The following is a 27,447-nucleotide window of genomic DNA, read 5'->3' on the forward strand; positions in this document are numbered from 1 at the left end:
AAGGCAATAAAATATTTATCACTAAAATTAATGTCATCATCGATCTTGGTTACTCAAATGACTATCCCTGTTTGAATGCATTCGTTTTTTCCTGGAGATATAATTGCGCGAAGTTCACGGAAATTCATGAAATATGTAATGGTCAGAAAAATTAAAATGACTAGAAGAAGAAAATATGGTGACTATTGACTTCATGAGTGACTACCATTGCTTCATTGACTTCATAAATTAGAGAATACCGAATGTAAACGTGATGTATTTAATATTTGAAATATTCTATTAATGAGACTGGATTGCGAGAAAACTCCATTTCCATTTAACCTGTATCGGCTGGAAAAAAGGGAAGATTTTATATCCCTACTAACGTAATGTAAACAGAAAAACTTCACAAAAACTAAATTCTTCGTTAGGCATTTCTCTTTTAAGAGGATAAGCGTAGAGTGAAGACATTTGAGATGTGGTTGTGGAGAACAGTACAAAAATTATAATGGATGGCAATGGAAACAAACGAAGAAGCATGCAAACTAGGTATGGCTGTGGAAGAGAGAAAGCTGGATTTTTTTCTTCCAAGGAAAGAATGGGTGCAGGAGACGTCGACATAAAATGAAGGGTTGAAGAGTGTGATAAAGCGAAGAATGATGGTAAAGCGCAGTAGAGGGATGACAAGATTAGACATACTGTACGTAATCAAAGGATTTAGGAAGTATTTAGGGTTAGAAAATGGTTTATTATGATACTTAATATGTGATTAGGTATTTAGTATTGTGTTTGGTGGGCCTTAGAAATGAAGCAGTGCAAAGTCCCTGGGTTCATCATCTACCCTGACTGGTAGAATACGGTTGATAATTAAATAATACTTTTCTGTATCCATTACCTATTCACGCTATATCGTGTAGCCGTGGTTTATCTTTGTTTAAACAAAAGAGATTAAGCAATTTTCCATAGAGAATATTTATATTTAAAAGTTTTGGCTCGTATCAAATATCAGGATGTGATATCAATATTTATTGATATGACACCATTAGATGGTGTTGGAATACTATGGAGTATTTTTACATACGGGGTGAAGAGACCAGAGAGCTCCCAATTTGTCTTACCACTGGACTCCCCAAACCAAAAGGTCGAAGGCTGGATGTATTGGAAAATATCGAAAGTTTGCAGCAAAAAATGAAGGGTTGCTTAATGAATGACATTTCATTCGTTAGCCACTCGCCTCTAGTGGATAAAATCTTCGATTCATTCCATCTTCCTTTTTCTCTTCTTCCAACTATCCCGAAATCGCTCCCTCCCGCTTACTTAGTCACTCACTTAACCCATTAATAGAATGTCTCCATAAAATGATGTTAATAATAAATGTGTCGAACCGTAAAAATATTTGAATTTACATGAACGACTTAAAAACAATTTTATCTACTTGATTGTTTTTTTAATAATTCTTATAATTGTTTTAATTTCACGTAAGTTAAAACATTTTCTGCATTTATTTTTATTTTTATGTAAAACATTGTTTAACGTGGGATTGATAATAGGGTTTGTCAAAGGAATCGTTTCAAATTTTCATGACATAAAAATTATCGCATGAAATATAGAACCCTGGAAACAGAAAAATATGGAAAACCCAGCTATATTTATTAAGTCGTGATTCAAAAATCCTAGTATAATTTTAGTATACAGTGACGTCTTTAAGTTGTATATTTCTAGCGCATAGAGGATTTTGTGACCCCATCTTGGGTTGAATCAATCCCGCACAATGGGAATACAAATATCATTGCCCTACTTATCCTTCTTCCTACTCCTTTGACCCACTTCCCGCCAAATAGGTCAATAGGTCACGTCATTATGCGCTCGTGACCTAACTTACGGCACGTAAATCCATGGCGCATTCCCACCACCGTGCAAAGCACCTCCTCGTATCCGAAAAGCCACGCAAATTCCATTTCGTAACCCCTTACCTTCCATGAGTGCATTATTAAAAAGTGCCTCTCGATAGTTTTTTGTAAGCTACTGTCAATTTTTGTTGTAGGCTTGGCCTAATGCGACTAAAAAGTTTAAATTGGTACTTCGGAACAGGATCGAAGACTTGATCACCGTTTTCATTCACGTGGTTATTCTAGGTAAAACATTTTTGGAACAATATGAAGGGAACTAACAATAAGATTTTTTAATGAATTGCAGCCGTCATACTCAAAGCATAATCACCCAAAGTTTTTTAACACTGAATATTTTGCTGCTCTTAATTAAGAAAGTTTCCTCCGAATATCGGAAAAATTGGTATTTCAAATTAGGTCAAAGAATAAAAGTAAATGGAACGTTTATTTATTCACTCTACGTGAATTTAACTTTGTCTCGTAATTAAATTAAAACATATTAATAAGGAATTGTTATCAAGAAAGGTTTCAATATTTTTATATAGGTAGAAGATAAGATATTTTACAGTGGACGATCCATGAAAACCTATGCACATTCTTTGAAACTCTGGAAACTTATATTTTTGAGTTCTCTACACTGCGGATGATTGAGGTTCCGTGAAAATATAATACAAATAAGAGTAATTCATTAGATCTTTAACACCATTTAAACAACTATTGCTCTGCATTATCATTCGCTTCGGCCCTTATACATATTTTTTCCCTTAAATTTCGATCAAAACGCTTATTCTCTTCCTCCCGTTCTCAACCTAACATTTGTCTTCCATAAAAGTCGTCATCACCTTGATGCCTTTCGATATACGAGATCCCCTTCCCATTTTTCCTTTCTCCTTAAATTTCACGCATATGAATCAGAAACTTGGACTTTGAGAAAAGAGTAAACGAGTTCACATTGGTGGCTTTCGAGAGTGTCTTTGTGATGCGCTAGGATGGAAAAAATAAATTTGGTAGGGAGGAAGAAGTAAGAACTAAGGGTTACGTTGACCCTATAGTAAAGAATGTTGGTATTAGCAACGAATACAAACATATTTTATTCCAAGGTCTCCGTTGTACTTCCTTCCTAATTACCAAATTTATTTATTTTTTTGCCCATTTCAACACAAAGTATATTAAAGGCTCGAAATCAAACAACCTGCACTCACCCTCTTTTCTTAAAAGCCCAATTTTCTGGCCTAAATAAGGGTATTAAAGGATTCACTAATGTTTGATATCATTGCTCAAAAACTCTCGGTCATTTACAGCCGGTTTTTATGGAAACGAATGCCTTGATCGCGGTGTCAATCAATTATGGCGCCAGACTTAAGCGTGAGCCATAATTCCCGTATGCCTAAGAAATTGGGAAAAACCCGCTTCAAGACCGTCTCTCGTACTTCGTTTCTTTTAAGTGCCATATTTCACTGACATTTCTGGTTCTGCAGGCTGTCTCAAATGCAAGAGGCTTTTATCTCACTGTTCGTTTTTCTCCCTCTCCTTCTTGCAGGTGCTCCGATGCGACAACCTCTCCCTGCCTTTCCGGGACGAGAGCTTCGACGCCGTCCTATCCGTGGCCGTAGTTCACCACTTCGCCACCACGGAGCGGAGAGTGAACGCACTCCGCGAGTTGGCGCGCGTGCTGCGAATTGGAGGGAGACTCATCATTTCAGTTTGGGCTATGGAGCAGCGCCACCGAAAGGTATGCCAATTGAAGACAAAGCAAAAGCAAAGAAAGTAAATGCGCGGCCCTTTGAGGATGTTTGCTCCATCTAAGGTACAAGGTCAGATAATTTATTCTCCCAAAGCCCCTTCATCTATTATTTATACTTTATACTTGACATTTATAGAGTATTTTCTTCTTAACCCGCGTCGCAAGTGGTGTCTAAAACGTTGTTTCATCTAATATACCTGTAGTTCAAAACAGATCCATTTTATCAACTAACACAGAGCAGAGAATACCATCCCATTACAGCAAACTAAAAATATTCCATCTAGGACACTAAAATATTTCCTTGGCAATTGTAGTTTAGTGCAGTGCTCCCCACCCCGTTTCAGGTGGGTCACCACGCCCTTCATTTGATATCCCTTAAAAATCATGGGCCCAAGGTAACGGCGGTAATTGCGTAACCACTCAGTTACGTGGTACCTTTCTGATCTTCGTCATGAACGGGCGCAAAATGGGGCCACAAAATATAAGCCACATGGAAAAGGTTTGGTACGGAGGACCTCAAGTCCCAAAGCTCCTTTGCCATTTGGGCAAATGTCTCCTTTTCCCTGTACGATGCGGGATGATTTCAAAGGCGCATATATAGCAATATCATTAAATCTAGGCATGCATGTTTTATAGCCTTCGCGGTAAATATTGAATCGGAAGAAACCTTGATAACTCCTGCGAAAAATTAGCAAAATATGAAGTTTTCAAGTGATTTCATCAATAAGCAACTGTAGTCATGCGGTAATTTTAAAATGAGTAATCTACCTTAGAGTAAACGATTGCGGTTACATCAATTTTCATGCGTGAATTTACGAGTGTGAAAGAAAGTGGATGGGGGAAGGAGGCAAATGGGACCTGGGATTTCGGGTGCGGTTTTGGTGGATGGAGGAGGAGGGGACACGAAAACTTGGTCGTTGAGACAAGCTGAAAGCGGTGGATTGGGACTTTTTGAGATTTGGTTGTGGGGAAGGGTGTAAAAAATTAAATTGGCGGGAAGGAAAAGAAACGAAAATGTGCTAGGCATAGTGGGGGAGGAGAGAGGATTGTTGGAAGAAATCTAAAGGAAGCAGGAAAGGTATACGCTGAGCATTTTCATTCGCGATTGGATGCTGAAGACTGTGATAGAGAGAAGAATGTTGGTAAAGTGGTGAAGGGGTAGAAATAGCATAGGCATGTTGGACGGAATGAAAGTAGATGGAATGTATGTGGAATTGAGTTAAAACGTAATTTGTAGTTCAGAGTGCCGAGCAGTGTCCTGCAAGATGAAGCTCACAGTAATTAACGTGGTTATTCTTTCGTCCATACCTTAGCCGCTAGACTGCCCTTAATAATAATAATCGCCCATCCATGATACTTGGAAGGTTCCAGAGTGTAGTCATTTTCCGGGAGGAATTATATTGCTTTGCTTACCTCAGCGATATTGGTGAAGCGGCGAGCGAGATATCGAACGACCATGGTTCCTTCTGGTTTGCCCGCTTGTTAATTCAGAGCATGGTGTGGAATGTCAGCAGAATGTAACGAGGGTCAAGGGATCCAGGTCATCCAGGGACAAACCCACTAGGGATGCTCGAAAAAGCGCGTGACAACAGGGAGGTAATTTGACTCTCGACGGACGACGAAACAATATGCAAAAAAATAACCCCGGAAAAACATGGCATATTCATCGGCGGACAAAACAATAATTTTGATGAAATTATTTGGCCAAGGTAGAATGTGTAGCTCCTCCCCCCCCCCCCCCACTCGAGTTACGGAACATTATATCAACCGGTGAAAGTAAACGAATATCGCCAATGTATCTATTTAATAAAATACGAAAAATAAGCTCCGTTCCGAGCAAAACAAGTTCACCTCCAAAACCCGAACTTTCGCCACTATGGAGTTTTGGCATTTAGAGAACTTTTAATATTTGTATAAATAGAGGTAGACAAATAAGTTGACCCTCAAGGTGGGACCACATACATAACGGAGAAATGCAAGCATTTATAGTAATAGATTGAAGTTATGACCAAAAATATAGGGGATTTAAAATTTCACAGCATTTTCAACTATGCATGCGCTCATAGTTTTTAGACCTTTGCCTTCAAAGTTAATTGCGTTGTTCCAAAACTCTCGTTCCCCCATCCAGTAGAGTATTAAGAAGAGAAAAGATAATGTATCTAACAAAAATATATTTACTAATATATTTCTATTCCTCGCAATAATTGCTATTGAAGATTCAAAATCCTCTCTTTAAGGTATGAATGACGCCATGGATTTTTATGTCAACGTCATTCTACCCCTCCGATGAGTGAGACGTCTGGAAGAGCCTCAATGTCGAACTTTCTTAGGGTTTCGAATTCCCTCAGGGTGCGTGGGAAAAAACTATGGCAAGAGTTCCAGGAAATGTGAAAACAGGGAATAAATCCAGTATGACATCATTCTTAACTTAGTGCGAAAAGAATATAGGAAAATGACACTTGGAGGGATTTGAAGATTTTGAGGGCGCGTCGTCCAAGTGCTCCTCCCTTTACTCAGGTTGCTGAAGGAGTCCGCGATATGACGTCCCGTCTACAGCGCCGTCTCGGAAGTGCTCGCCTAGATTACCTCCAAGTAGAGATCGGAATAAAACTGGCAATTTTGTCTGAAACTAAACCGAGATCCACAAAGTGGAAAGCCAGCCGACAAATCTCCATTTCAATAAACCATTCTTAAGTTATGCTTACTTATTTTATCACTTCTTTCCTTCCAATTTCCCCATTCTTTCCTACCGCCCCTGCCTCGTTTTGCAATCGTTCTCCCTTCTATCACAAACATTGCATCTAAATATCTACTGCATCCACATATCCATTGCTTTAGAATTTCTTCCCGCAACGTATTCCGCTCCGCCATCAGGCCTGGTGTTCTTTCTATAAACTTCGTTTGTTTTCTATTCCGTCTATTTAATGTTTTCCATTTTTCTCCACTCTTACATCTCGGAACCTCAAGCGGGTCAATTTGATGCGGTGTCTAGTGTACTGGCTTCCCACACCGAGGGCACGGGTTCGGAGGTGGCAGGAATTTTGGCAACCCCATCTCTAGTTGGTGTGCTATGTGGAGTACGCCGTCCGTCAGATGGGACGTCAAATTTTAGGTCCCTTGGTGTCTTCCGTTTGCAGTAGGCTACTGTCGATTCCGGGTTTCTCTCCACCCTCTTCCTTCCCCCATTTCCTCAAAATACTAGAAGACTACCTCTGACAGATTGCCCACCTACCTCTTAAGTCTCAAATGATCTCAGCTGTAAGTAGCCTTTCATAATTATTCTTAAAGACTAAGTTCCGGAACCGCACATAACTACGTTCTCTGCTATTAGACAGTAAAGTTATCCAATAGAGTAGCCAGCCGCCTTTAAACACCGACGAAATCACTCAGGACTACTAATGCAATCGAAACCAGTATGGGATTGGAATACTTCTCATGGGGACAATATTGCCTATACGAGTACAATATAATCCACTCTGGCGATTCAAAGCAATGAATTTTAAGTGTATTTTACGGAATAAACCTCACGATCATCGATATCAATAACATTTTAAAATATAAAAATGATTATTATATACTCACGTTGCTCGTGCTCCGACTGCTTACATGGACAACCTGGGTTACAGCACTGCTCGGAATACGTTGACGTCGATTCAAAACTACTTCCGCGACTAGCCCTCAACCTAACCGTTTGAAATACTACAGGGTTTCTGCCTGTGGCGTCGGGAGATATGACTGTGCTCTCGAGTTGGCTAAGCATTTAATGGATATGCCTCTCGGGTTGTAAGGCGTCATTATACTTCAAGTGATTAAGGAAGGAATGAATTGGGTAAAAATACGAGGATATAGAGGAAATTTCACAGTATAGAAGGAAGTATCTTCGTGAAATGAAGCCTTCGAGTTGTATTTTAATGTGTTGATAAGTCTAGGAAGTATGCCAGTTCCTATGCGCAATATTATGAAATGATCTTTTAAACACGGAAATGAAATTTATAAGCGATGCTGTTTGAGAACTGAGGCATTTTATCATTCATATTGGCTAGCAGAAGTTATGCTGGCGTTCGATAACTCGTTTATTATCCGATAGAATTCCATAGATTTCATTGAATCCTATCCATTATTATATATAAAAAATGAGTTTGCCCGTTTATCTTCTAGTCTATGTTATTTTTCTTTCTTTTACACTTAATTTTAAAATAGATTCCAATTAATTTTTGAAATAATTTAAATCATTCAGGTTTTCATGTTATTTTTTTGGTCCCCTTTGGTCGTTTGCATCACATGTATTTCTCTCATAAGCTGTAGCAGTTTACTGCCTGTATGCAACCAAAGTACCACAGGACTTTCCAAAATTGCCGTATGACAAATAGTCGACGTGTAGAGGTCATAAGTCATGCATTAATATATTATTTGCCCTGAAAAGTAATGAACATCCCAGAAGATAATAGTAAAAATAACTTTTATTCTATTTTCTTGGTATTATAAGCCGTCGGTAGTTGACCATACTGTTATTAATTTATTGAGCTTTGAAACATCAATCGTTTACATATACGTTACGAGACATTATCCAGTGTGTAAAATACATCAGCCACTATCTGCAATCGTAGGAAATTACGCGTTAGCATTAAAAGTATTTCGTCAAAAGAATGATAGAAAACAAGATCTATGTTTCAGGATACCGTGATGTTACGCCCTGGTTTTGTTGCGACTGCATTGCGGGTTTGCACTGGCGATTACCAACATTCTTTATTTCGGGAAGGACTCAGAATAAGAAAGAACTGAGAATCTTTCTTAATAACTCTTAAAGAAGAAGATTAAAAACTTTAACCAATAATCATTACATAGAACTTCGAGATCATTACTCTGGATTGATAGGAACTTATTATCTGTACACATGCGCGTTTGTATTTTGCGATTTTTTAACGACAATAAAATTAGCTCTAGTGATTTCAGATTTTACTTCAAGGCTCAATAAATATTTTTTTACAATCAAAAGTTTATGATTTTTGAACGATATTCAAAATTCTTCATTACTACACTATTCCAAAAGTTAGTTCATTGACTTTTTCCTAAGCTGTACTTATTGGAAATACATGAAAAAATTTGCATATGTCATTGAGGCGTTCAAAGGAAGCCCCCAATCTCCAGGGTAATCATCTACTCTGAAATTAAAAATAAATTTAATATCAATTATATAAGACGACTATTATTACATGTATACTATATATGAATAAATTAAACATCATGCATACATAAGTATATATAACTATAAAATTAAATGAAAGGTTATAAGTAACCGTCTTGGGGAGGTAGGTGGTTACGCATGACTCACGTAACATCACCATCTGGAAAAATTGGAAAATATCAACAAAATTGGCATTTTTTATGTTACTCCACGAAAATTTGCATAAAATAATCCACGGTTCGAGAACGACCGACATTTCTTTATTATTCATCCTTCTCATGGTCCATTCGATAGAGCCTTCAGCTACGAAACGTACGAGTGTGCGTTCAAATCTATTGCAATAAAATGGTAACAAAAAGGCTTATGATGATAATATACGTTCATATTTTAATAACATAATACATTTCATTCTCACATTTCTCAGTTTAATAAACAAATTTTGCCATGAAAAATATCTGCTTACCCGGAATATTCCGTAGTAGTAGTATTTAGGGGAGGTGACCAACAGCTGAGGTCATTTGCGCCATAAGGGATGGACAGGAAAGGATGAAGGGTGGAGAGAAACCCGGCATCGGCATTAGCCTACTCTTTACGAAAGGCGCCAAGGGGTCCGCAGATTAACGTCCCATCCGACGGACGGCGTACTCACTCAAAGTGCCCTCCACAAAGCACCTCATGTAGGGATCGAGATACCTCTGAAAAATATTCAACACCACCGGGATATGAACCCGCGCCCTCTGAGTGGGAAGCCAACACGCTAGCCCCCGCACCATCTCGATCCCCGGAATATTCCGTCGCCCGCTTAATTTGCCAGATTGATAACAACTGACCAGTAGGTGAGAATTTGCCAATCGATTCTAGTCCTTTTCCTCCCCTTCCCCCCCCCCACCAATTCCCACTCTCAGGAATAATACAATCGTCGAACAAAAAGCATAGCCTCTGAGGTTCAAACGATTGTTTCAACTTGATGCAGCATTAAAAATGATACGGGGCTCATATTGATTTTCCAATTATTTCAAAGAACATTTGGCTTTCCCCGTAGCTTAGTGTGGGAAACACTGCCTAAGACTCTCTGAAAACCCTAACCCCCTCATCCCTTACCCTTTCCTCCTGGTGCTGTACCTCCTGCCACACACCTTTTTGGTGGTTCGCAGCGTATTGATGTAGATGTAAATGTAGGTAGTACACTCCCAATCTATGGCCGTCTATCGAAACCGTTGCACCGAAATCTACACGAGTATTGAAATTTGTTTTTTTTTTATTTCTCCTCTCTAAAAGTTCGAATCTCAGGATGTGTTGGTGCCATGGCACCGAGCCCGACGGCACCCCCTGCCAGCGTCTTCCACCTCGAGGCACCACCACCACCATCACCACCACTATCACCACCATCACCACCACCATCACCACTCACCGCCGCCCGAATGCGGGGGGGCGGCTGGTGGCGGGTGCCCAGGCGTCGGAGGGGGAACCGGAGGCGGCGGCGGCGGTAGCGGAAGTAGCGGGTGCGGGAGCCACGGCCAGCCCCCGGCCCCCGCCAGCACGCCCTCCATCGAGCAGGCTTCCAGCATAGCGAGCGGCAACTCGGTGGCGGCCCTCGCGGCGGGGGCCATCGCCACGACCACCACTTCCGAGGACGACAACCCGCCACCACAGCCGCACTATCACGCGTACACGCAGACCTCGGACAGCGACTCCTGCAGGTCCGCCAGGTACGTAGTGACCAACCGCCATCCTTCTTCGACTAATAAGAGAACGTTTTGAAATGCATCAGAGCCTTCGTATTTTAAAAGGCTAAAACATCATCTAAGCATCATGGTGACGTCGCGTCATTCAGTAGTTGGTCCATCATCTGCATTTAACTCTATTTCTGTCGTCTTCGTTAGGAATTGCCCTTAAAATACGTAAGGATTTCATCGTGCATGAAGTCATCGTACTTGTTATTTCTTATCATTTGCAATGAGAAGAGAACAAAGACTTCGTCGTTTTGATTTTATTTGATCATCTCCAAAAGCGAATCAAAATGAAAACTGAGGTAACATTCAACATGAAATGAGCAGATTTTGTCAAAAGAAATTACATGAAGCTCACATTATTTTTGTATAGAACCAGTATGTTTTCTAAACGAATCTGCCTCACTCTATCATTTCACTCTTGCACATAAGTGTAAGGTATTTCGCGCGATTCAGATGCCTTGTATTTTCCTACCTTTCCAGGATGACGGAGAAGCAGGGCAACCCAGAGTCTAGCCAGGCGAGCAATCCGCACCCTCACCCGTCCCACCCGACCCGGCGCCGTGGCCGTAGTCGGCACAAGGGACGGTCCATCGATCCCGCGCGCCTCAGCAGTTCGCAGAGCAGTTCGGACCTCTCCAGCCCCAACGAGACCTGCTACAGCTTCGTACGTCGGGCACTTCAGGTGATGACGGAACCGAAGGCTACAAGGAAGGCCACACCTCACAGCTGATGGCATATGTCCATTTTCAATACCTCCAAGGTCGATATACTCTTAGATAATTTGAAAGAACCAATTAATTGACATTTGAATAATGTCGTCGAAATTAAGATATATAGTCGATTTACTTCGAGAACGGTGTTGACGGTATAACTGTAAATACATACAATGTAGGAGATATTCTATACGTGTCTAAAACGGGAGAGACTGTGGCGACCCAATTCCTTGCAACGGCAATGAAGTTGCTATTCGTGTAGTCTATTTGTCGACATCGAAATTGATAAGTTTGTGGATACTACTCGATGTACCTAATATGATCGATATGATTCTATGCAATCAACATTGTCAAAATTGATCGATAACCTCAATATTTATCATCGCGTCGATATTAAGTCGTCAATTCGATATTTTTTTTCCGACGCGTAATGTTTACAAATTAACATCACTCTATTTACATTTAAGATCGAGGTTATGGTGATATATCGGGAGAGCATTAGGTATGGAAGTAAAATTTCTTCATAGTTTTGTAATCAACCATTTGAAGCTGTCACTATTCGCTCTTCCATGATATATTCTCCTTTTTCTACTAATTAAGCCTTACCCTGATAGATCCTCGTGCGTATACCTGTTTAATGTTCCCTCAAAATATGTAAGAAAAGCTTTTCTGTTGTAGATATTTCTTTTAAAAACATCCCCGCCGCACATGACATGTACGAGAAATATCGAGGACAAGTGCATATAGTTACAATATACGTAAGTGAAGTTGGATTCGATTTTTAAAAAATTTTATTCTGAGGAAATATTATATAACAATTGAAAAACAGTGGTGGACTTAAATATTTCGTTGAAGAAAAGAGGTTTAGCATATTCTTAAAATATTTTTTCTTGATATAAAATTCTCACTATGATTTGAGACATTAATTTTGCAGCGCATTGGATTGGTAAAGTATTAAGCTAAACCATTCCCAAATAAATATGTATTAGATCGTCAGAAAAGTAAATAATTAGAATATATATATATATATATATATATATATATATATATATATATATATATATATATATATATATATATGCATTTACATTTACATTTATTAATTTATGATTTAGAGATGTAGGGCGGAATCTATTTCCGTTTCATATCAAAGGTACCTGAGACTGCAAAATAATCTGGTTCAAGTAATATCCAATAAAATGCTCAGTCCAGAAGTTCCACTTCCTACGCTCGAGTCCAACGTTGTGTTTTATTCACTTCCAGGGAAAATATAGCTCTAGGTACACACGGATATAAAACTTCCAGCTTTTATGGCTTTGGGAAGATCAAAACGTGCAACCAACATAACCTTCCAGTAAGAACCGGCCACATTATACGACTTAATGTCTTTTCATGGACGCGGAGGGTGACTCAAGTATGGCAAATAATTTCAGTGTTACTGAAAAAAATCGATGCATTTTACTAATGTCAGAAGCAAAGCTCTCAAAATTCTCCGAACATTCAGTCGCTTGTCTTAGGTTTGGGACCATATGTGTCAACAGCTGCAGGAGTCCTAATTCCAAAACCCCTACTCTCATGATACCTTTAACTCGGTTAGGGCGATTTTGAAGGGTATTTTTATGACTTTTTCCTGGAAAAGATGCCAATGTTATTGTCTGGCGCCAGCAAATTATTTGAATCGCAGGGTAGCCATCTCTATGACAGATGAAATCGGCAATTCGGTTGGGGTCCTCCTCTCTTCCAGGAGAGGATTCCGCCATAAATCTATATTAATTAAGTGTTAAACAAAACACCCATTTCACACTTGCGTATGCAAATCCCGTGTATAATTGCGAAAGAAAATTATGGCATGTCAATTTCTGTTCGAATTGCAGCGTTAATTTCCATACAAAATAATTTTTCCCGGGGATTCCCCCGGGGATCGAGCTGGTGCGGTGACTATTGCATTAGCTTTCCACCCACCGAGTTCGAATCCCGACGGTGGAAGTGGTACCTCGATCCCTATTTGGGATACAATGTGGAGAGCACTTCAAGTGGAGTACGCCACCCGTCGGAAGAGACTTTAAAATGTCCACTGCTTGGCTCCTTTCGTTAGGCTAATGCCATAATCAACTTTCTTCTTACCATTCTCCCACATTCTGAAAATCCTTTCTCAACCAAACTGTCCACCTATCCCTAATAGCAAAAAAGACCTTAGCTGTCAGCCACCTCCTTAAAGTACTACTGCCCACCGCTGCACGCGAAGTAATTTCTTGGACAGTGTCCGAGGGTGGAATTTTGGGCGGGAGGAGCGGCCACAGCACCGGCATAGTGAACCACTCCGTACTGACCGCCATCTCCCTGTTCCCTTCTCCCGCAGAAACTGGCCGGAGGCAAGAGGAGCGGCTCGTCCCAGCGACCGTGGTTCCTCGAGACGTGGACGAGCTCGTGCGCGAAGGAGGCCGTGGGCGCGGACCACACTCCGGACTTCCTCTCGGCGGCGGCGAACAGCGCGTCCGCGGCCGCCGCGGGTGGAGCCGGGGCCAGGGCCGTCGCGTGCGGCGAGGAAGAGGGGGAGAACGAGGAGGAAGAGGAGGAGGAGGAAGAGGAGGAAGAAGAGGAAGAAGAGGAGGAGGAGGGGTGCTGCTGCGGCGTGGGGACGGAGGCGCACAACGACGGCTGCTCGAGGCACTGCTACGACTCGGACGAGGACATACAAGTAAGGGACGCTATCCCATCCCGAAACATATCAGAAATACCCACACGTTCATTCCCAATGTTGCTATAATACTGCAAATTATTCCTGTACCTGAGGTATTTGAAAAATCATAGATCTTCACTGACTTCAGAAGTTAGTAGAAACTCCTAATACTTAGTCACATGCCGACCGTTTTGGGACCATAACCATATAATAACACGGGCTCGATTAGAGTGATTTTGGAGGATATGTTGTACTACACCACTTTCTTGGAGAAGAGGGCAATTTTGCTGTCTGTCTTCAACATATTGGTACCAAATTTTCGTACAGGCCAAGGAATATCTAGGCATGAGAAAACAAACCGCACTATCACATTGAGCTAAGTTACCATGAAAAATGCAGGTTAAATTTTCATTAATAAAGTTAAATTTAAATATGAAGCGGGTAAAAGATTCATGCGAATGTTATGTTACGGAAAAATGATTGACCATCGGCAAATTGCAATTTTCCCCGGGAAAATTATTGAAGTAGATCCTGGATACTATGCATAGCTATCATGTTTTTAAATAAAGACCCCAGAGCCTCCCGATAATGTTCTTAGATTGGAGATCATCTCCATCCGAGGGACATTATACAGTTGTACTGCATCAAAACTGAAGTCGTAATTTATCCATCTGAACAACTTGTAACTCTTCCAAAAGATGTAGACCTATAGGAAAACCAATTACCTATTCAAAACGATAAGAGATATCAGCCTCTTTCTGCCCCCTTCCCAAAGTATCGAAGAAATATAATGCAATCATGCAGGAAAACGTCTAAAAAAACAATTTGGCAGGAAGAATCAATTGGCCTATTTGGTAATAATGTTGAACATTTTGGATGAATATCTTGTAATATTTCATATTATTAACGAAATTTCCCTTTGCCAATCCCAGTACGTAAATGACACAAAAACAGCTTAAATATCATACAGGAATGTTTCAAATTAAGTGAAAGTTGGAGATTTTAAAAGGTCAGCCTGTATTTATACAATTGTGAAGATTTGAGATTTTTATATTAAGTGTTCGTTAAAGACAATGGTAAGTGAAAATTTATGCTCCGATTCTACCCAGTAGAAAATTAATACTTGAACGCTGATAAGTTATTCCAATTGATTAACTCCTCAGAAATAGACAGGATTAAATAATCCCAAATATGGATAAAATTAAATCAAAATCAGTGTCAAATGGAATTCGGAGTTTACAGTACCCCTCTACAACATTTGGCAGATCAATCTCTTTGATACTAATAGGTTTTTCCGCATAGCAATAAGTCTTTCTTTTATCACATGGATTTTGGGAAATATACATAATCTTCGATGAACTTTTAACTATGGGGCTTACCTGTGCGGATCCCGAATACTTTTATTGAAAATGGACATCCAATTTAAATAAATACCCGGGTTAATCAATATCAAAGTGACATTAGCACATCATAACTAATTATTTCTCTTGTACTTCTAACTTTTATGGTTAGTTAAAATCTAAATGTATACGGAGGTACATTGGCTGGAAAACTGGATAAATTTTTTTTATCGAGGACAATAATATCGTGAGATTTTTCAATATCCTCATCGTCCAATGTATAAAATTATAAATAATATATGTGTGTCAGAAATAAAATTATGTACTATTTAATATGAGAACAGATATATAAAAACGTCGAGAGATGAATGTTATGGATAACATTTATTTTTTTATTGTGTCATTAAAGCGACCTACTCAAATCTGGAGGCCATTTGTGAAACGACACGTTCTGCCCATCTTATATTGAGGAGTGTAATTTCTCTTTTTGAATTTATCCGAGTAATTGATGTATTCCATTACCTTCCTTACTTAGGACCTCCCAATAGAGCTCAGAAGGCTAGAAGACGAGAATTCCGCTGCCCCAACGAACGCCAGGAGGAGACAAACCTTTGCCTGCGATGCTCCGTCTTCTTCATCGACGACGGCAGCAGCCGTGGCCGCAGCCGCCGCCGCGGCCGTGACGGCCGCCTTGGGCCACAAGTCCAAGTCCTTGAGTGACATTTTATCGACAGGATGCGCCTTCGGGGGTGTCCCGGGCGCCAACAAGGACGAGGTCACAGCGCAGCTCCCCGTCAGATCGAGGTCCTCAACATCCGACCTGGCTCCCCAGAACACGAACGCCGCCGTCTCAAATCCTCAGAAAACCACCTCATCCACTCTGCTTCCTCCAATGATGAACCCACTTCCGCCCGTTATCCCGATCCAGAGCGTAGCAATCGCGCCCATCCCTCCAACCCCTCCCCCCCTCCCACTGCCCCTCACGGTTCCTATCAGCAAAAACGCGATCACAGCTTACACCTCGGACCCCCTGGGGAGCAACCCGAGCCTCATCTCCGTCGTCAAGGAGCCGGCAACTCAACCGGCGAAGAACCCCTTGACCATCGCCACTGGGGTCAAAGTCGGCGGGTCGCCCTCCAAGCCGTGCCTCGTGAAGCAGAAGAGGTCCCTCTGCGAGGACGACGGTGACGTGGAGATGAACGTGGTGGTCGTGGTGGTGGAAGAAGGCAAAAACATCTACGAGGAGGATGAGGAGGAGGAAGAGGACGACGGGGAGGAGGGCCGGAGGGACATGAGGGACCTGGTCAAGGCGCTCCCCGAGTTTAAGGTGAGGAGGGACCTCCAACTGGCGGCACAGCTGGGCAATCGGAGATCCGTCTTCAAGCAGAGCTCCATGAACGAAGAGCTGATGATGTCGACGGAACGGCAGAAGGAGAAGGAGAGGGTGAGACAGAACATTACAAAGCAGGCCTCTCTGAACGAGGACCTCATATACAGCCGTAGGGCCGGGAACAGCAAGCTCGACTCGTTCTTCTCCGGTCCGAGGTTCCAGCAGCTCCGGAACGGTCTGAGCCGTCTGGCGGGAAGCGAGGCGGTCAAGAGTAAGGCCGCGGCGGGCGGCGCCTCTCTCAAGAACGGCTTCGTGCGGATGCTCCAGGGTTGGAGGGGAGAGACGGCCCAGGAGGGCAACGGGGGCAGGCCGCCGCCTCAGCCTCCTCCCCCACCCCCACAACCGCCTCCGTCCGCCGCCGCCTGCCCGCCCCTGCCCGCGACCCCGCCCCCGCCGCAGACACCGACAGAGAAGAAGCACCCGCAAGAGTCTGAGGTGGCGGGCAAGGAGAGGAGGCACTCACGGGAGGAGGGATCGGACTCGTCCAAGGACAGCTCCCTCCAAAGTGACACGAGCGTGGACTCGGAGGACAGCTTCGCCTCGGTCATCTTCGTGCCCAAGCCGGACGGGACGAACCCAACGAACGCGGCGGGGACAAACAACAACTCCCCCACACAGAGGTCGCCGCTACAGAAATCTCCACCGCAGAGGTCACCCCTTCAGAAGTCTCCTCCGCAGAGGTCCCCGCTGCAGAAGTCCCCTCCTCAGAGGTCGCCGATCCACAAGTCTCCGCCGCAGGTGATGTCCCCGCCGCAGCGGTCTCCACCTCTGAAGACGCCACCCCCGGAGAACGGGCGGCCGAAGGCGAACATTTCGCCTCCGCTGAGGGTAGACGTGCTGGCACCCGTGCCCGCCATCAGGGTGAAGGCAGAGCAGCCTGAAGCGCCACCACTCGCAGAGGAGCAGGTGGAACCAGTAACCCAGGATCCAACGAAACCCCCAGAAAGGTTAGTAGATTTTTTCCATCAGCTTGACACCCTGTAGGATTGCTTGTGGGGGGAATCGCTCAGCGTGAAGTGTAGCGTATATCGATCCATCTCAATAACATTGTATATTTCATTTTCAGAATTTAAAAAATGTTCCTCCTAAATAATTTTTCAGCTGGAAATTAAGTATCAGACGTGATCCCGGAAATAAACGTGAGCGTCTTGAATTCGAATTACTAAATTAATTGGTTGTAATAATGTAATTCCATCTCCCTCTTTGGGGACAGTAATATTTTTCTTCAGTGTATCTAATACCGCCACCCTGGGCCTGAAGATTTTCATATAAAACGGAATGCAACTTTTAATAATATGCGATTGGGATGCACTGTTTCCTAATCCAAAATATAATATATTAAAAGAAGTGCTTTATGAAACAATCAACTCAAAACATTCCGTTTAATTATAGCTTACAAAAGTATTTAAAAATAAAGCCTTATCAAGTTAGTAATATAGAGAGGCAGCGATTCGAATATATGGTAGATAATTGAAGACCAGCTATCACAGGCACTTCGATATGCATTCAGGTAACCTACCGTGTGTAGGTAGGCTTTGAATGATCTATTTACACTATTGTGCATACATACACGCACATCTTGAAGACCTCTGAGAAAAGAGGACGATACTTTTCTTGTCCCTTGTCTTCAAATTCTTGTGATCTATACCCCATGTATTTTTTCCTAAATAATCCTTGATAATCCAGCATCCACCCATCTATCACGTCCTCCCGCATTCCCCACTTAATATCTCCTAAGTTTACTTTTTACGCTTCGTGAACATTTCCTTCTGCAACCGTTCATATTTCTCTCCCTACATCAGGCACCTAATTTTGTTTCGATACCACTGTCTACTCCTAATTTACGAACTGTTCATTCTATTTTCACACGAAATAATCACCGTATTAGGTAAAAGATTCCGTTGCATTCCCACTTGCTCCTGCGTTAAATGGGACTATGAAGTCCTATCATTAGATTCTCATTATATTTTTACTATCACTAGCGATTCCTTGCATTCTCACTTCATTATAACATTTTGGGTCTGTAATACCTTTACTATCGAATGTTTATCGAAAAAGGCAATCGAAATCCATTTTCGCAATTGATATTCTCACTTCCTTTACAACAGAGAGAAGCGCACTACAGACGCGAAGCACAAGGAGACAATACGCAGGATCCAGGAGCTCTTGCGCCAGCGAGGCGTTGTCGTCCCGGGTTTCGGTGGAAGCACCACTAGCAAAGACGGAGGCCGCGCATTCCCCTTAGTCCGGAGAGCGTCCGCACTTCCCCTGCTGAGCGGGGGGAGACCCCTGGAGCCCCTCGCCAGGCCCCTCCCCCGCCTACTCAGTCTCGAGCTCTTCAACCCGGAGACCGACGATCTGGATTCCGACTCCAGCGGCGTCTCGTCGCCAGACTCAGTCGGCAGTGTGATCAGCGTGCTCAACGACGAACCACCAATAGTGGTGGATCCAACTGCTTCGGTCGAGACGGTCGAGGTGCCCGGAGTGGCCAGCGTGGATGGAGAATCTCTGACGTCAGGTCTGTCCGTTCTTTTAATGCTCTCTTAATGCTAAAAAAACCCTGCATTTATTTTAATGCAAGCGGGTTTATAAGCTATTTACAATGTTCCAATATGATTCCCTGATTTCATTAATTATATTTTCCTATGAGGTGAAATGGTATTAATTAGCCTTTTTGACGAAACAGTAGGGTTGTATGAGTACGTCTTTTCAGATACCCCTGCCAAATTCTTTCAGATAGAGATAACAGGATAGTGTCATTCAGAGACTTAACATGCCAAATTTTTGACTTAAGACATTCGCCCAGACCTTATTGGTCAAAAATCACAATATGATTCAGAAGATATTTTAATTTCTGGGTAGCCGAAATTACAGAAATGTGCTGTTAAGGAAACGTTGGTGTATATTTAACGTACGGTTGAATTGCTGTTAAATAAGACGACTATAGTTCTCTCCATCTGCAAGCACATGTTTACCTATGAATTAAGATCTCCATATTTCACCATATATCTTTTCCCGTAATTGCATTTGCTTTCAGCACATTTTATTTTTAGACTAAATAGGCTGATTTAAGAAGACGTAAACCACAGTGTAGCCGATATTAATGAAAACATAAAAAATTAAATAGGGAACAGCCCCCTCTTGCCCCTACACGCCGCTACTGGTAAATGTCTTGACTTTTCTAAATTAAAAATCAAGTTCTCAATAAATTGGGCTGTTATTTATGTTGCATCCATGTACCGGTATATATTCCCTTGGTTTACTTAAAAATGATTATAATCTATATCAGAAAGAGACGATATTAATTTTTTTCTGAATGAAATATACATTATAAAATTTGGAAGCATTTGGTGACCAGATGTACTAAAGCCCTGAAATTTCAATTAGTTCCGTATTTTTCCCCTACAGACGCACAAAAGGATCCCTCCGACTCGGAGGACAGGCTTTCGTCTGGATCCGCATCACGTGACCAGAAGCAGCAACAGTATTATTCGGTGAGCGCCGGCCGCTCACCAGATAAGACAAGTCTTCCATCTGCGGAGGTCAGTCTTCCCGCCAACAGCATTGAGGCTACAGCTCCTTCCGCGATCTCTTCGACGGCCACTTCCCTGACAACCTCCGAGATGGCTTCCGCGGCCGTCTCCGCCTGTGCAGCCACTGCCGCAGAGAGGCTTTTCCTCGAAGCGACAGAAGTCCGAGTAGAAGTAGCCACAGAAGGGGAAGAGGCCGACAACGACCTCCTAGAGGTGCGGCCCCTCCCCGAACGACCCTCGCCGTCCTCTAGCCTCCTCGAGGCCGCGGCAGACGTCGCCAGCTCCCTGGAAGGAGCTGTCGACGCCGTGATACAGTCCAGTCCGAGGGCAAGGCGGCGGACATTGGTCCTGCCGGAGAATCCGATGGAAGTCGTCGACCTCTGGAGCCCCATTAAGTTCTCCCCTCCGAACAAAGAAGCTGCCGGGGCGAAACCGGAAGGAACAGAGGAAGCAGAATCAACCGAGAGCCTCCCACAAGCCGACGCAGTGAAGTTGGAGAAGCCCGAGGAGACGACTGTTCAGTCTGAAGCCACAGTAGCCCAAGACTCGTGGAACGAGGAGTGCCGGCAGCACCTCACAGAGTTCGCTGAAGAGCTGAGCGCGGGACTCCTGCAGGAGATCGAGCGGTATTCGGAGAGATGCAACAGAGAAGCGCACCGGGTAGTGCCGAAGAGGGAATCGGACGACGAACCGTGGTCCTGGCGTGCCAGTCGATCCGAGTCCCGCCTCGCTAGCCCGAGCAACGTGAGTCGGGCAGCATGGGAGAAGGAGGCGACCGGCGGCTCCCCGACGGCCATCCCTCACGTCAACGTCCCGGTCGTGCAACCCGGCCTGCTTACCGACAGGCACCAGCTGACGGGGAGGCGACCGGAGGCGGGGTCGAGACTCAGCCTCACGACCAGCCTCAGCAGGTCCCGCCTCATGGACGAGGAGGACTTCCCCGCCCTGGGCTGCGCAAGATTCCAGCAGACAAGAGCGCGGAGGACGGAGTCGTACCCGAGAAGCCTGAGCGAAAGCGTCCACCACCACGGAGGAAGGAGGTTCGACCCCGCAACGGAGCCATATCCTCGCAACCTGAGCGAGAGGCTGGGCGGCTCCGCGGATCCGTTCCTTCAGAGAGCCCACCGGGTGGGCCTCATGCACGAGAGGAACGAGGGCCACATCGTGAGTAGCAGCAGTGGGAGCAGCGGGGGCAGCAGCCGAAGCCTCCCGGCTAGGGGCGGAGCGTTCACCCCGGAGGAGATGCCCTTCCCAGTAGTGGAGTCGACGGAGGCCTCGGCGCCGCAGGAGGGAGGGGTCAGTGAAGACTCCGGGGTGGGGGTCGACACCTCCGTCGGCGAGGTGAACAACCTCGCCTCTTCCGAATCCGCCCGAAGCATCTCGAACGAGTGCATAGTGAAGAAGTGTTGCCCTGAGGGCAAGTGTGAGACCAAGGAAGAGATACTGTCTCAGCCCGCGGATCAGACTAAAGTGACAGAGGAGAGGAACACGAGTGCCGCGGAGAACGCCGACCCAACCGTCCCGAATCCCGAGGGCCGCTACGGCGGCCTCCGCCCCGGGTCCATAGAGAAGGGTTCCTCGGAGGAGTCGAGGGAATCGGAGGTGAATGCCAGTGCGTCGTCCACCGAGGACGAGCCGACGCCGGCGTCCGTGCGCTGGTGGTCGGGTCTGAGCGCGGATGCCAGTGGGAGCCTCCTGGGGATGATGCAGGCTGGTGCAGGATCGAGGAGGGGAATGGTGCGTCAGGCCGCCACGTGGGGAGACGAACCACACGCGTCCATCCCGGCACAGACGCCACAGAATCCTCAGCAGCAGACGCCGACGAGGACGGCCACGCAGGGCACGGTGCCCTCCTCCCAGCAGGTTCCGCGGGACGGCCCGATGACGAAGACGGCGAGCCTTGAAACTTCTCTGAGCGGGTCCACGTCTCAAGAGTCCCTCAGGTCCGACGGAGGCGGTGCTGGTGGTGGGGGGTCAATAACTTTTCACCGTTACTACCACGTGTTCCGCGAGGGAGAGCTCGATCAGCTCATTGAACGTTACGTCGAAAACTTGCACATAATATCGTCTTATTACGACCATGCAAACTGGTGTGTGATCGCGGAGAAGGTACAGGTGTGGACCATCTGACTGTATTTTAAGCCTAACATGTTTGTAATTATCTTGCATTGGTGATCTTTGAGGTCCTTATCTGTTCCCCAGGTGATATGTATATTCCCTTACTTAAACGCGCGTTACGTACTCACTCATCTTTACTAAAGCCTAGCATCTGGTGTAGATTTAAAAGTTAAAATTAACATTTAGCTGCCAAAACGTAACATATGATATAGTGGACATTTTAATGAGAGATCCAATATACAAAAAATATTGTGATTAATAATCCCATTAATAACTTTTTGTTATACAAAAGACAACCCAGAAATTACAAAAGGGCTTTAATGGACCTAATGTTGTTTCCATCGTTTCATTTTTCTATTTAGTAAACATAGATGTGTCCCTTATACATATTTCTGTGGCAGCACCTTCAACAAAATATGGTTAAAGACATAACTAAACTCTTCTTTGAGAAATAAGAACACTAGTGTTCATATCTCTTTAAAATGCTCTTCTGTTCAAAGGGGAGCTGGGTTTTTGGATAGGAAGGACAACAACAGCAGGTATTCAGATTATTAAAATAGATATGTAGATATTTAGAATGTATCAAAGGAATTGAAGGACTTTATGATAGCCTTTAACCACTATAGTGAGCATTGGTGTGTACTAGTCAAATTTCCTTAATTATAACGCCGACCTACAGAACCAACACCACCGTAGGGAAGTATTCCTTTAGAGAGTAATACAGTTTATTAAATTATTGCTCTTGGATGTGGGTTTAACTGAGAGAAGTTCTACTTTAAGATATATTTTTGTAAGCAATTTTTGACAAAGAGTCTCCAAAGATGAAATTCCCTCTTGCAATCCCACTTGAAGTAAAAATTATTGATTTTTTTCCATGCTGTAACTGCAACAAAACAATGCGCACCCATCCACCATATGTTCCACTCAAGCTACTCTTCTGTTCAGTTCAAAGAAGCGAAGTGCATTTAAAAACAACCAAACCCACAAATGAAAAAATTAGGCCCCGAAAATATGCAGTATGTTGTTTTTATCGAGTAAATTACATGACAATTGGCAAAAGGCAAACAAAAAATAATAATGCTCCCTTCGAAAATTTTGATCAAGCAAAATGGAAATGCACAATCATCTAAATGAACTTTAGCTACGCCTAGGAAATTGTTCTCTTCAACTTCACTCGGCCTCACGACTAAACGACGGGCCTGCATGCAATGTTCTTTATTCTGTAAAATGAAACAAGGCTCGACAAACATTGCGGATATGAGTGCCACTAATCAAAATTTAAAAAAAAAGACAACCCGTGAGGTGAATCGCAGATTTAAGCTACGTTTTCATATACTCGGGCAGTGTGATGCTAATATTGTTCAGCCAATCAGGAGAATTGAATTCGATGTTGGTAAGATTCCACGCGACTCCCATTCCACCACGTTGGTCATATTATCCTCGGACAGCACCGACCGCTCGAGTGGAAACAGCTATGGGGGCTGTCAATTTATTACGCCACACATTGTTTCCGCCTCTTTTGGTCCCTCCCCACCCTAAATGTAAAACCTTGCCTCAGATTATGAGAAATCCCATCACTATGATTGTACACGTAACGACCCATTATAACTATCATCGTGCTTTCACCCCGAAATTTATTTAAACACGCGTGTTCGAGAACATATATATTGAAGGCTAGAGAGTTTACCATCGGTCCTTCCTCAAGCCAAGAATACGAAAGATAACGTAAATTTTTTTTCTCTTGCATTACGATGTAATTCTTTCTAAGGCAATCCTCCTCCCGCGTTCTCAGCTATCTCACTTTTCCTGATCCATTAGCCAAGCCATCCCACCCTTGGGTGTGGCGTAATACATGGGCAGCCTCTTGAGGACATGGAATATCTCCTGCAAAGGTATGTCACAGAGTGGATCAAAATAGCATACACGGGGCCAGGATATTGGACAACCGAAATTCCCGTTCAAAGAACACGGGAGATAAGACATCGAAGCATTGTCCTCTTCAACACGCCACTTAATACTAGTGCCTCCATTACAATTCGCGCTCGCTTTTATCCGCTTTGATCTTAGAGCAGAATTGATGCCGAAAACAATATATGACGGCAAGATGATTAGAAGACAGCAGTTTTGTGGTGGGATTAAAACAAAAACAAATATAGGATTGCACATTAATATTATTTTCCTGGTAAGGCCAACAAATGTATAGAGCACAGCAAACCCCCATATCCAACTATTTTTTTAAGGGGTAGGTGAAATAAAAATTCAGTGCATTTCAGTTGTGAGAAACACTAGCACTTGATCACAGGAAAGAGGGCAAAAAATGGGACCAGAGAACTGATGAGAGAGTCCTCAAATAGATGGAGGAAGTATGGTTTTAGTTCAACTTCAATGCATGCTATTTGAGAAAACCAAAAATATTGGATCAGGAGTCTTCAGTCTCTTATGCTACTCTTACGAATCAACAGCCATTTCTCCGTGACTAAAAAAAATGCCTTTTGTGATTCATAGAAACTGTAGTCCTTCGGACAAGATTTGTGATTTCAGCCACCAGTAAACAGAGCCGCAAATCATGCAATGCAAATGCAGGAAATAAAAACGGAAATCCGTCAGCTGATCACTAGCAGTATTTTTCCTGCTACGAGTTCTGTAGAGGTTTCTGAAACATGCGTCAAAATTTGGCTGTTTACCAAATAGTTAATACATACAAGGTGCTACATTATTCAAAGCTTCCTTAAAAAATTCTGACATACGTACGATCATAAGTAAGAAATATATAGCGAAATCTAGGGTCTCTTTATTACATGTGAAATAATTTTTCCATTTGGTTGTATTTATGAAATACGAGTATTACTTCAGACCAAAGTAAAATACACTTATATAAACTGTGGAATTTACTTTACATTGTTCAAACTAGTCGTTCATTTGCTTTGCATGTTTGATGCAGAAGTTACCTAACTGCTGCTTCCCTCAAGATGTTCTACAATTTTATAATGTACATAACAATACATAAAATTCCATATAAATATATATAAATAATATATATATATATATATATACGAGACCAGTAATTGTTGAAAAATCGTGTTGTTTAATCGCATCATGTTTTCTGTTGTTATCTTGTTTCACTAATAAACTTTGTGCCTCTCTTGACTTGGTACTCAAGAATTTTGATATTTATGTCTCATTACGAATTTAAATCAATTTCCATTGTACTCAGATGAGTTATACTCATAAAAATAAGCAAATATAAAAAGAAAGATATTCCACTCAAGAAATGAAATGTTGTGTTCAATAAAAATTTAAAATTATTACTATCCTGCCTTTTTTGTTGACCATAGAACAATATCGATTAGAAGACCTTTATCCAATGCTTTAGGACGACCACTATCCTCAGATGTTGAAGGATATTTCGCTCGCTCACCCATATCTCTCGCTCATTGTGACTCATTTGGACGGGCAAAACACTCCCTGCTTTTATTCCTTCCTCTACTCTCCCAATACACCACGTTTCTTCTCACACCTTTCCTGTCACCACCCTTCCCTGCTTAGCTGACCTCAAGAGGACAAATGAAATAACACAGTAAGTTAGAATTGTCATATGTATTTATTTCACTTGAAGTGAGATAAATATATGCATTCTCTAATCATAAAATAGAACTCGGTTTGCTTTTTAATTTAATATACTACTTATCTCTCTGCCCAGCAGGTTACAGCAGTTGGTACCAGCACCTTGGAACCTCGCTGGATGTCAAGAAAAATATCAAGCACAGAAAACTACTTCATACGATGCCTGGCGCAAGTTAACCCTTCTTACATGCACTCGGATCAAATCTAGTATGAGTACGAGGATTCAATGAATTCAGCACGGCAATTGAAATGTAACCCGATAAACCATTCCCGTTTCAAAAACATGAAATGACTCGAATAATTCAAGAAGACCATTGAAATTCTTTTGGTCAAATTTTTGCATTTATTCCTTATAGATGGGCAACTCTCCCAGAAAACGAACGGGCCTTATCTAGTCGACGTTTCCTTCGGGGTTTAATTTGAATGGAGATCGTAATAAATGTGGGACCTCCCTGATGGCCGGCAATTGATTGGAAAATGTTCAAAGGATTCACTTACTCGCCTCTGTCAAGTAACTGACAGATGACAATGAGTTACAATCACCAGGGGACCGCTTCGATAGAAAATTTTAGACGTTCCCCGTCATGGAATTAATAATTTCCCCAAATACTTTTTCTCAAAAATCTTCTGATGTCCTCATTTAAATGAAAATTGAGAGCTGATTTTGGGTCTCCGTACGCTAAACGTTTAAAACCTCTCGAGTATGAATCCCGATTAATTCTATGCCCTTGTGTCCTCTCACTATGCGGATTTCTATGACAAACTGTGTGTGACGTAAAATGACCGTGCAATAGAAATAATGGCAGAGCTCTGTTAAAAATCTCACAGTTTTGGTTTCTTGGCATCTATAGTGTTTTTCTAATCACTTGTTAAGTCGAGCGAGCCCACAAACAGGGGTGCCAACCTTTTTTTATCCTTTAATAAAGCGCCTTCTTTTTTATCCATTTACTGGCTTTGCCTGAGTGGAAGATAGTCATAGATTGGCTGGCGACCGACTTTTCTCCCTCCCTACTACTGACCTGTGATGACATAAAAATAGTAAGACATGATAAAATTGAAAGAGAACTTCCGACGCGGAATATCACGCTCGATTAATCTTTGAAAATATCTTTTATATGATAAAATTATTCTTATTGATGTGAATACTCTTCTGGCAGTTTTCTAAAGCATAACTCCCAACATAAAAGAAGTGTGGAAAAGAGAAGGAGGGGTGTTCCGAGTGAAAGGATATGGGGAGTGAGGGATGGCAGAGCATTGGAAGGAGATAAGGTAGTGAGTCGAATAAACGTTTAGGGAAGGAGAACTTAAAACGAACGCTCCTCTTGCTGCTGCTCTGCTCTGCTCTCTCCCCCTTTCAACCCTCAAGCTTCCGACCTCCGGGGGACAGTGACCAAGGTAGGGGTCAAGGGGTATCTAAGCTTCTAACACCGCCCTAACCTCTTCTACTTTCCCAGGCAATAATCCCTTCTCTCCTGGTCATATTTTGAAGGGGTCGCAACTCGTCACTCCAACATGCACC

The 27,447-nt window shown here is 42.9% G+C and overlaps 1 protein-coding gene across 1 annotated transcript in view; it reads left to right on the plus strand.

Moving 5' to 3' along the window:
* Nucleotides 1-25,534, plus strand: part of fid (fire dancer) — a 543,398-nt gene extending 517,864 nt beyond the window's left edge. The window contains exons 4-11 of the mRNA XM_071596871.1: nucleotides 3,409-3,600; nucleotides 10,076-10,506; nucleotides 11,011-11,212; nucleotides 13,603-13,803; nucleotides 13,888-13,941; nucleotides 15,799-17,600; nucleotides 18,762-19,171; nucleotides 20,062-25,534. Coding sequence (XP_071452972.1) covers nucleotides 3,409-3,600; nucleotides 10,076-10,506; nucleotides 11,011-11,212; nucleotides 13,603-13,803; nucleotides 13,888-13,941; nucleotides 15,799-17,600; nucleotides 18,762-19,171; nucleotides 20,062-22,316 — 5,547 coding nt within the window. The 3' untranslated portion in view covers nucleotides 22,317-25,534. The remainder of the gene's footprint in view (nucleotides 1-3,408; nucleotides 3,601-10,075; nucleotides 10,507-11,010; nucleotides 11,213-13,602; nucleotides 13,804-13,887; nucleotides 13,942-15,798; nucleotides 17,601-18,761; nucleotides 19,172-20,061) is intronic.
* The last annotated feature ends 1,913 nt before the right edge of the window (nucleotides 25,535-27,447 follow it).

Source organism: Hetaerina americana, unplaced genomic scaffold, assembly GCF_022747635.1.
Source record: "Hetaerina americana unplaced genomic scaffold, ioHetAmer1.1.p SCAF_8, whole genome shotgun sequence".
NCBI classification, from domain to species: Eukaryota; Metazoa; Arthropoda; class Insecta; order Odonata; family Calopterygidae; genus Hetaerina; species Hetaerina americana.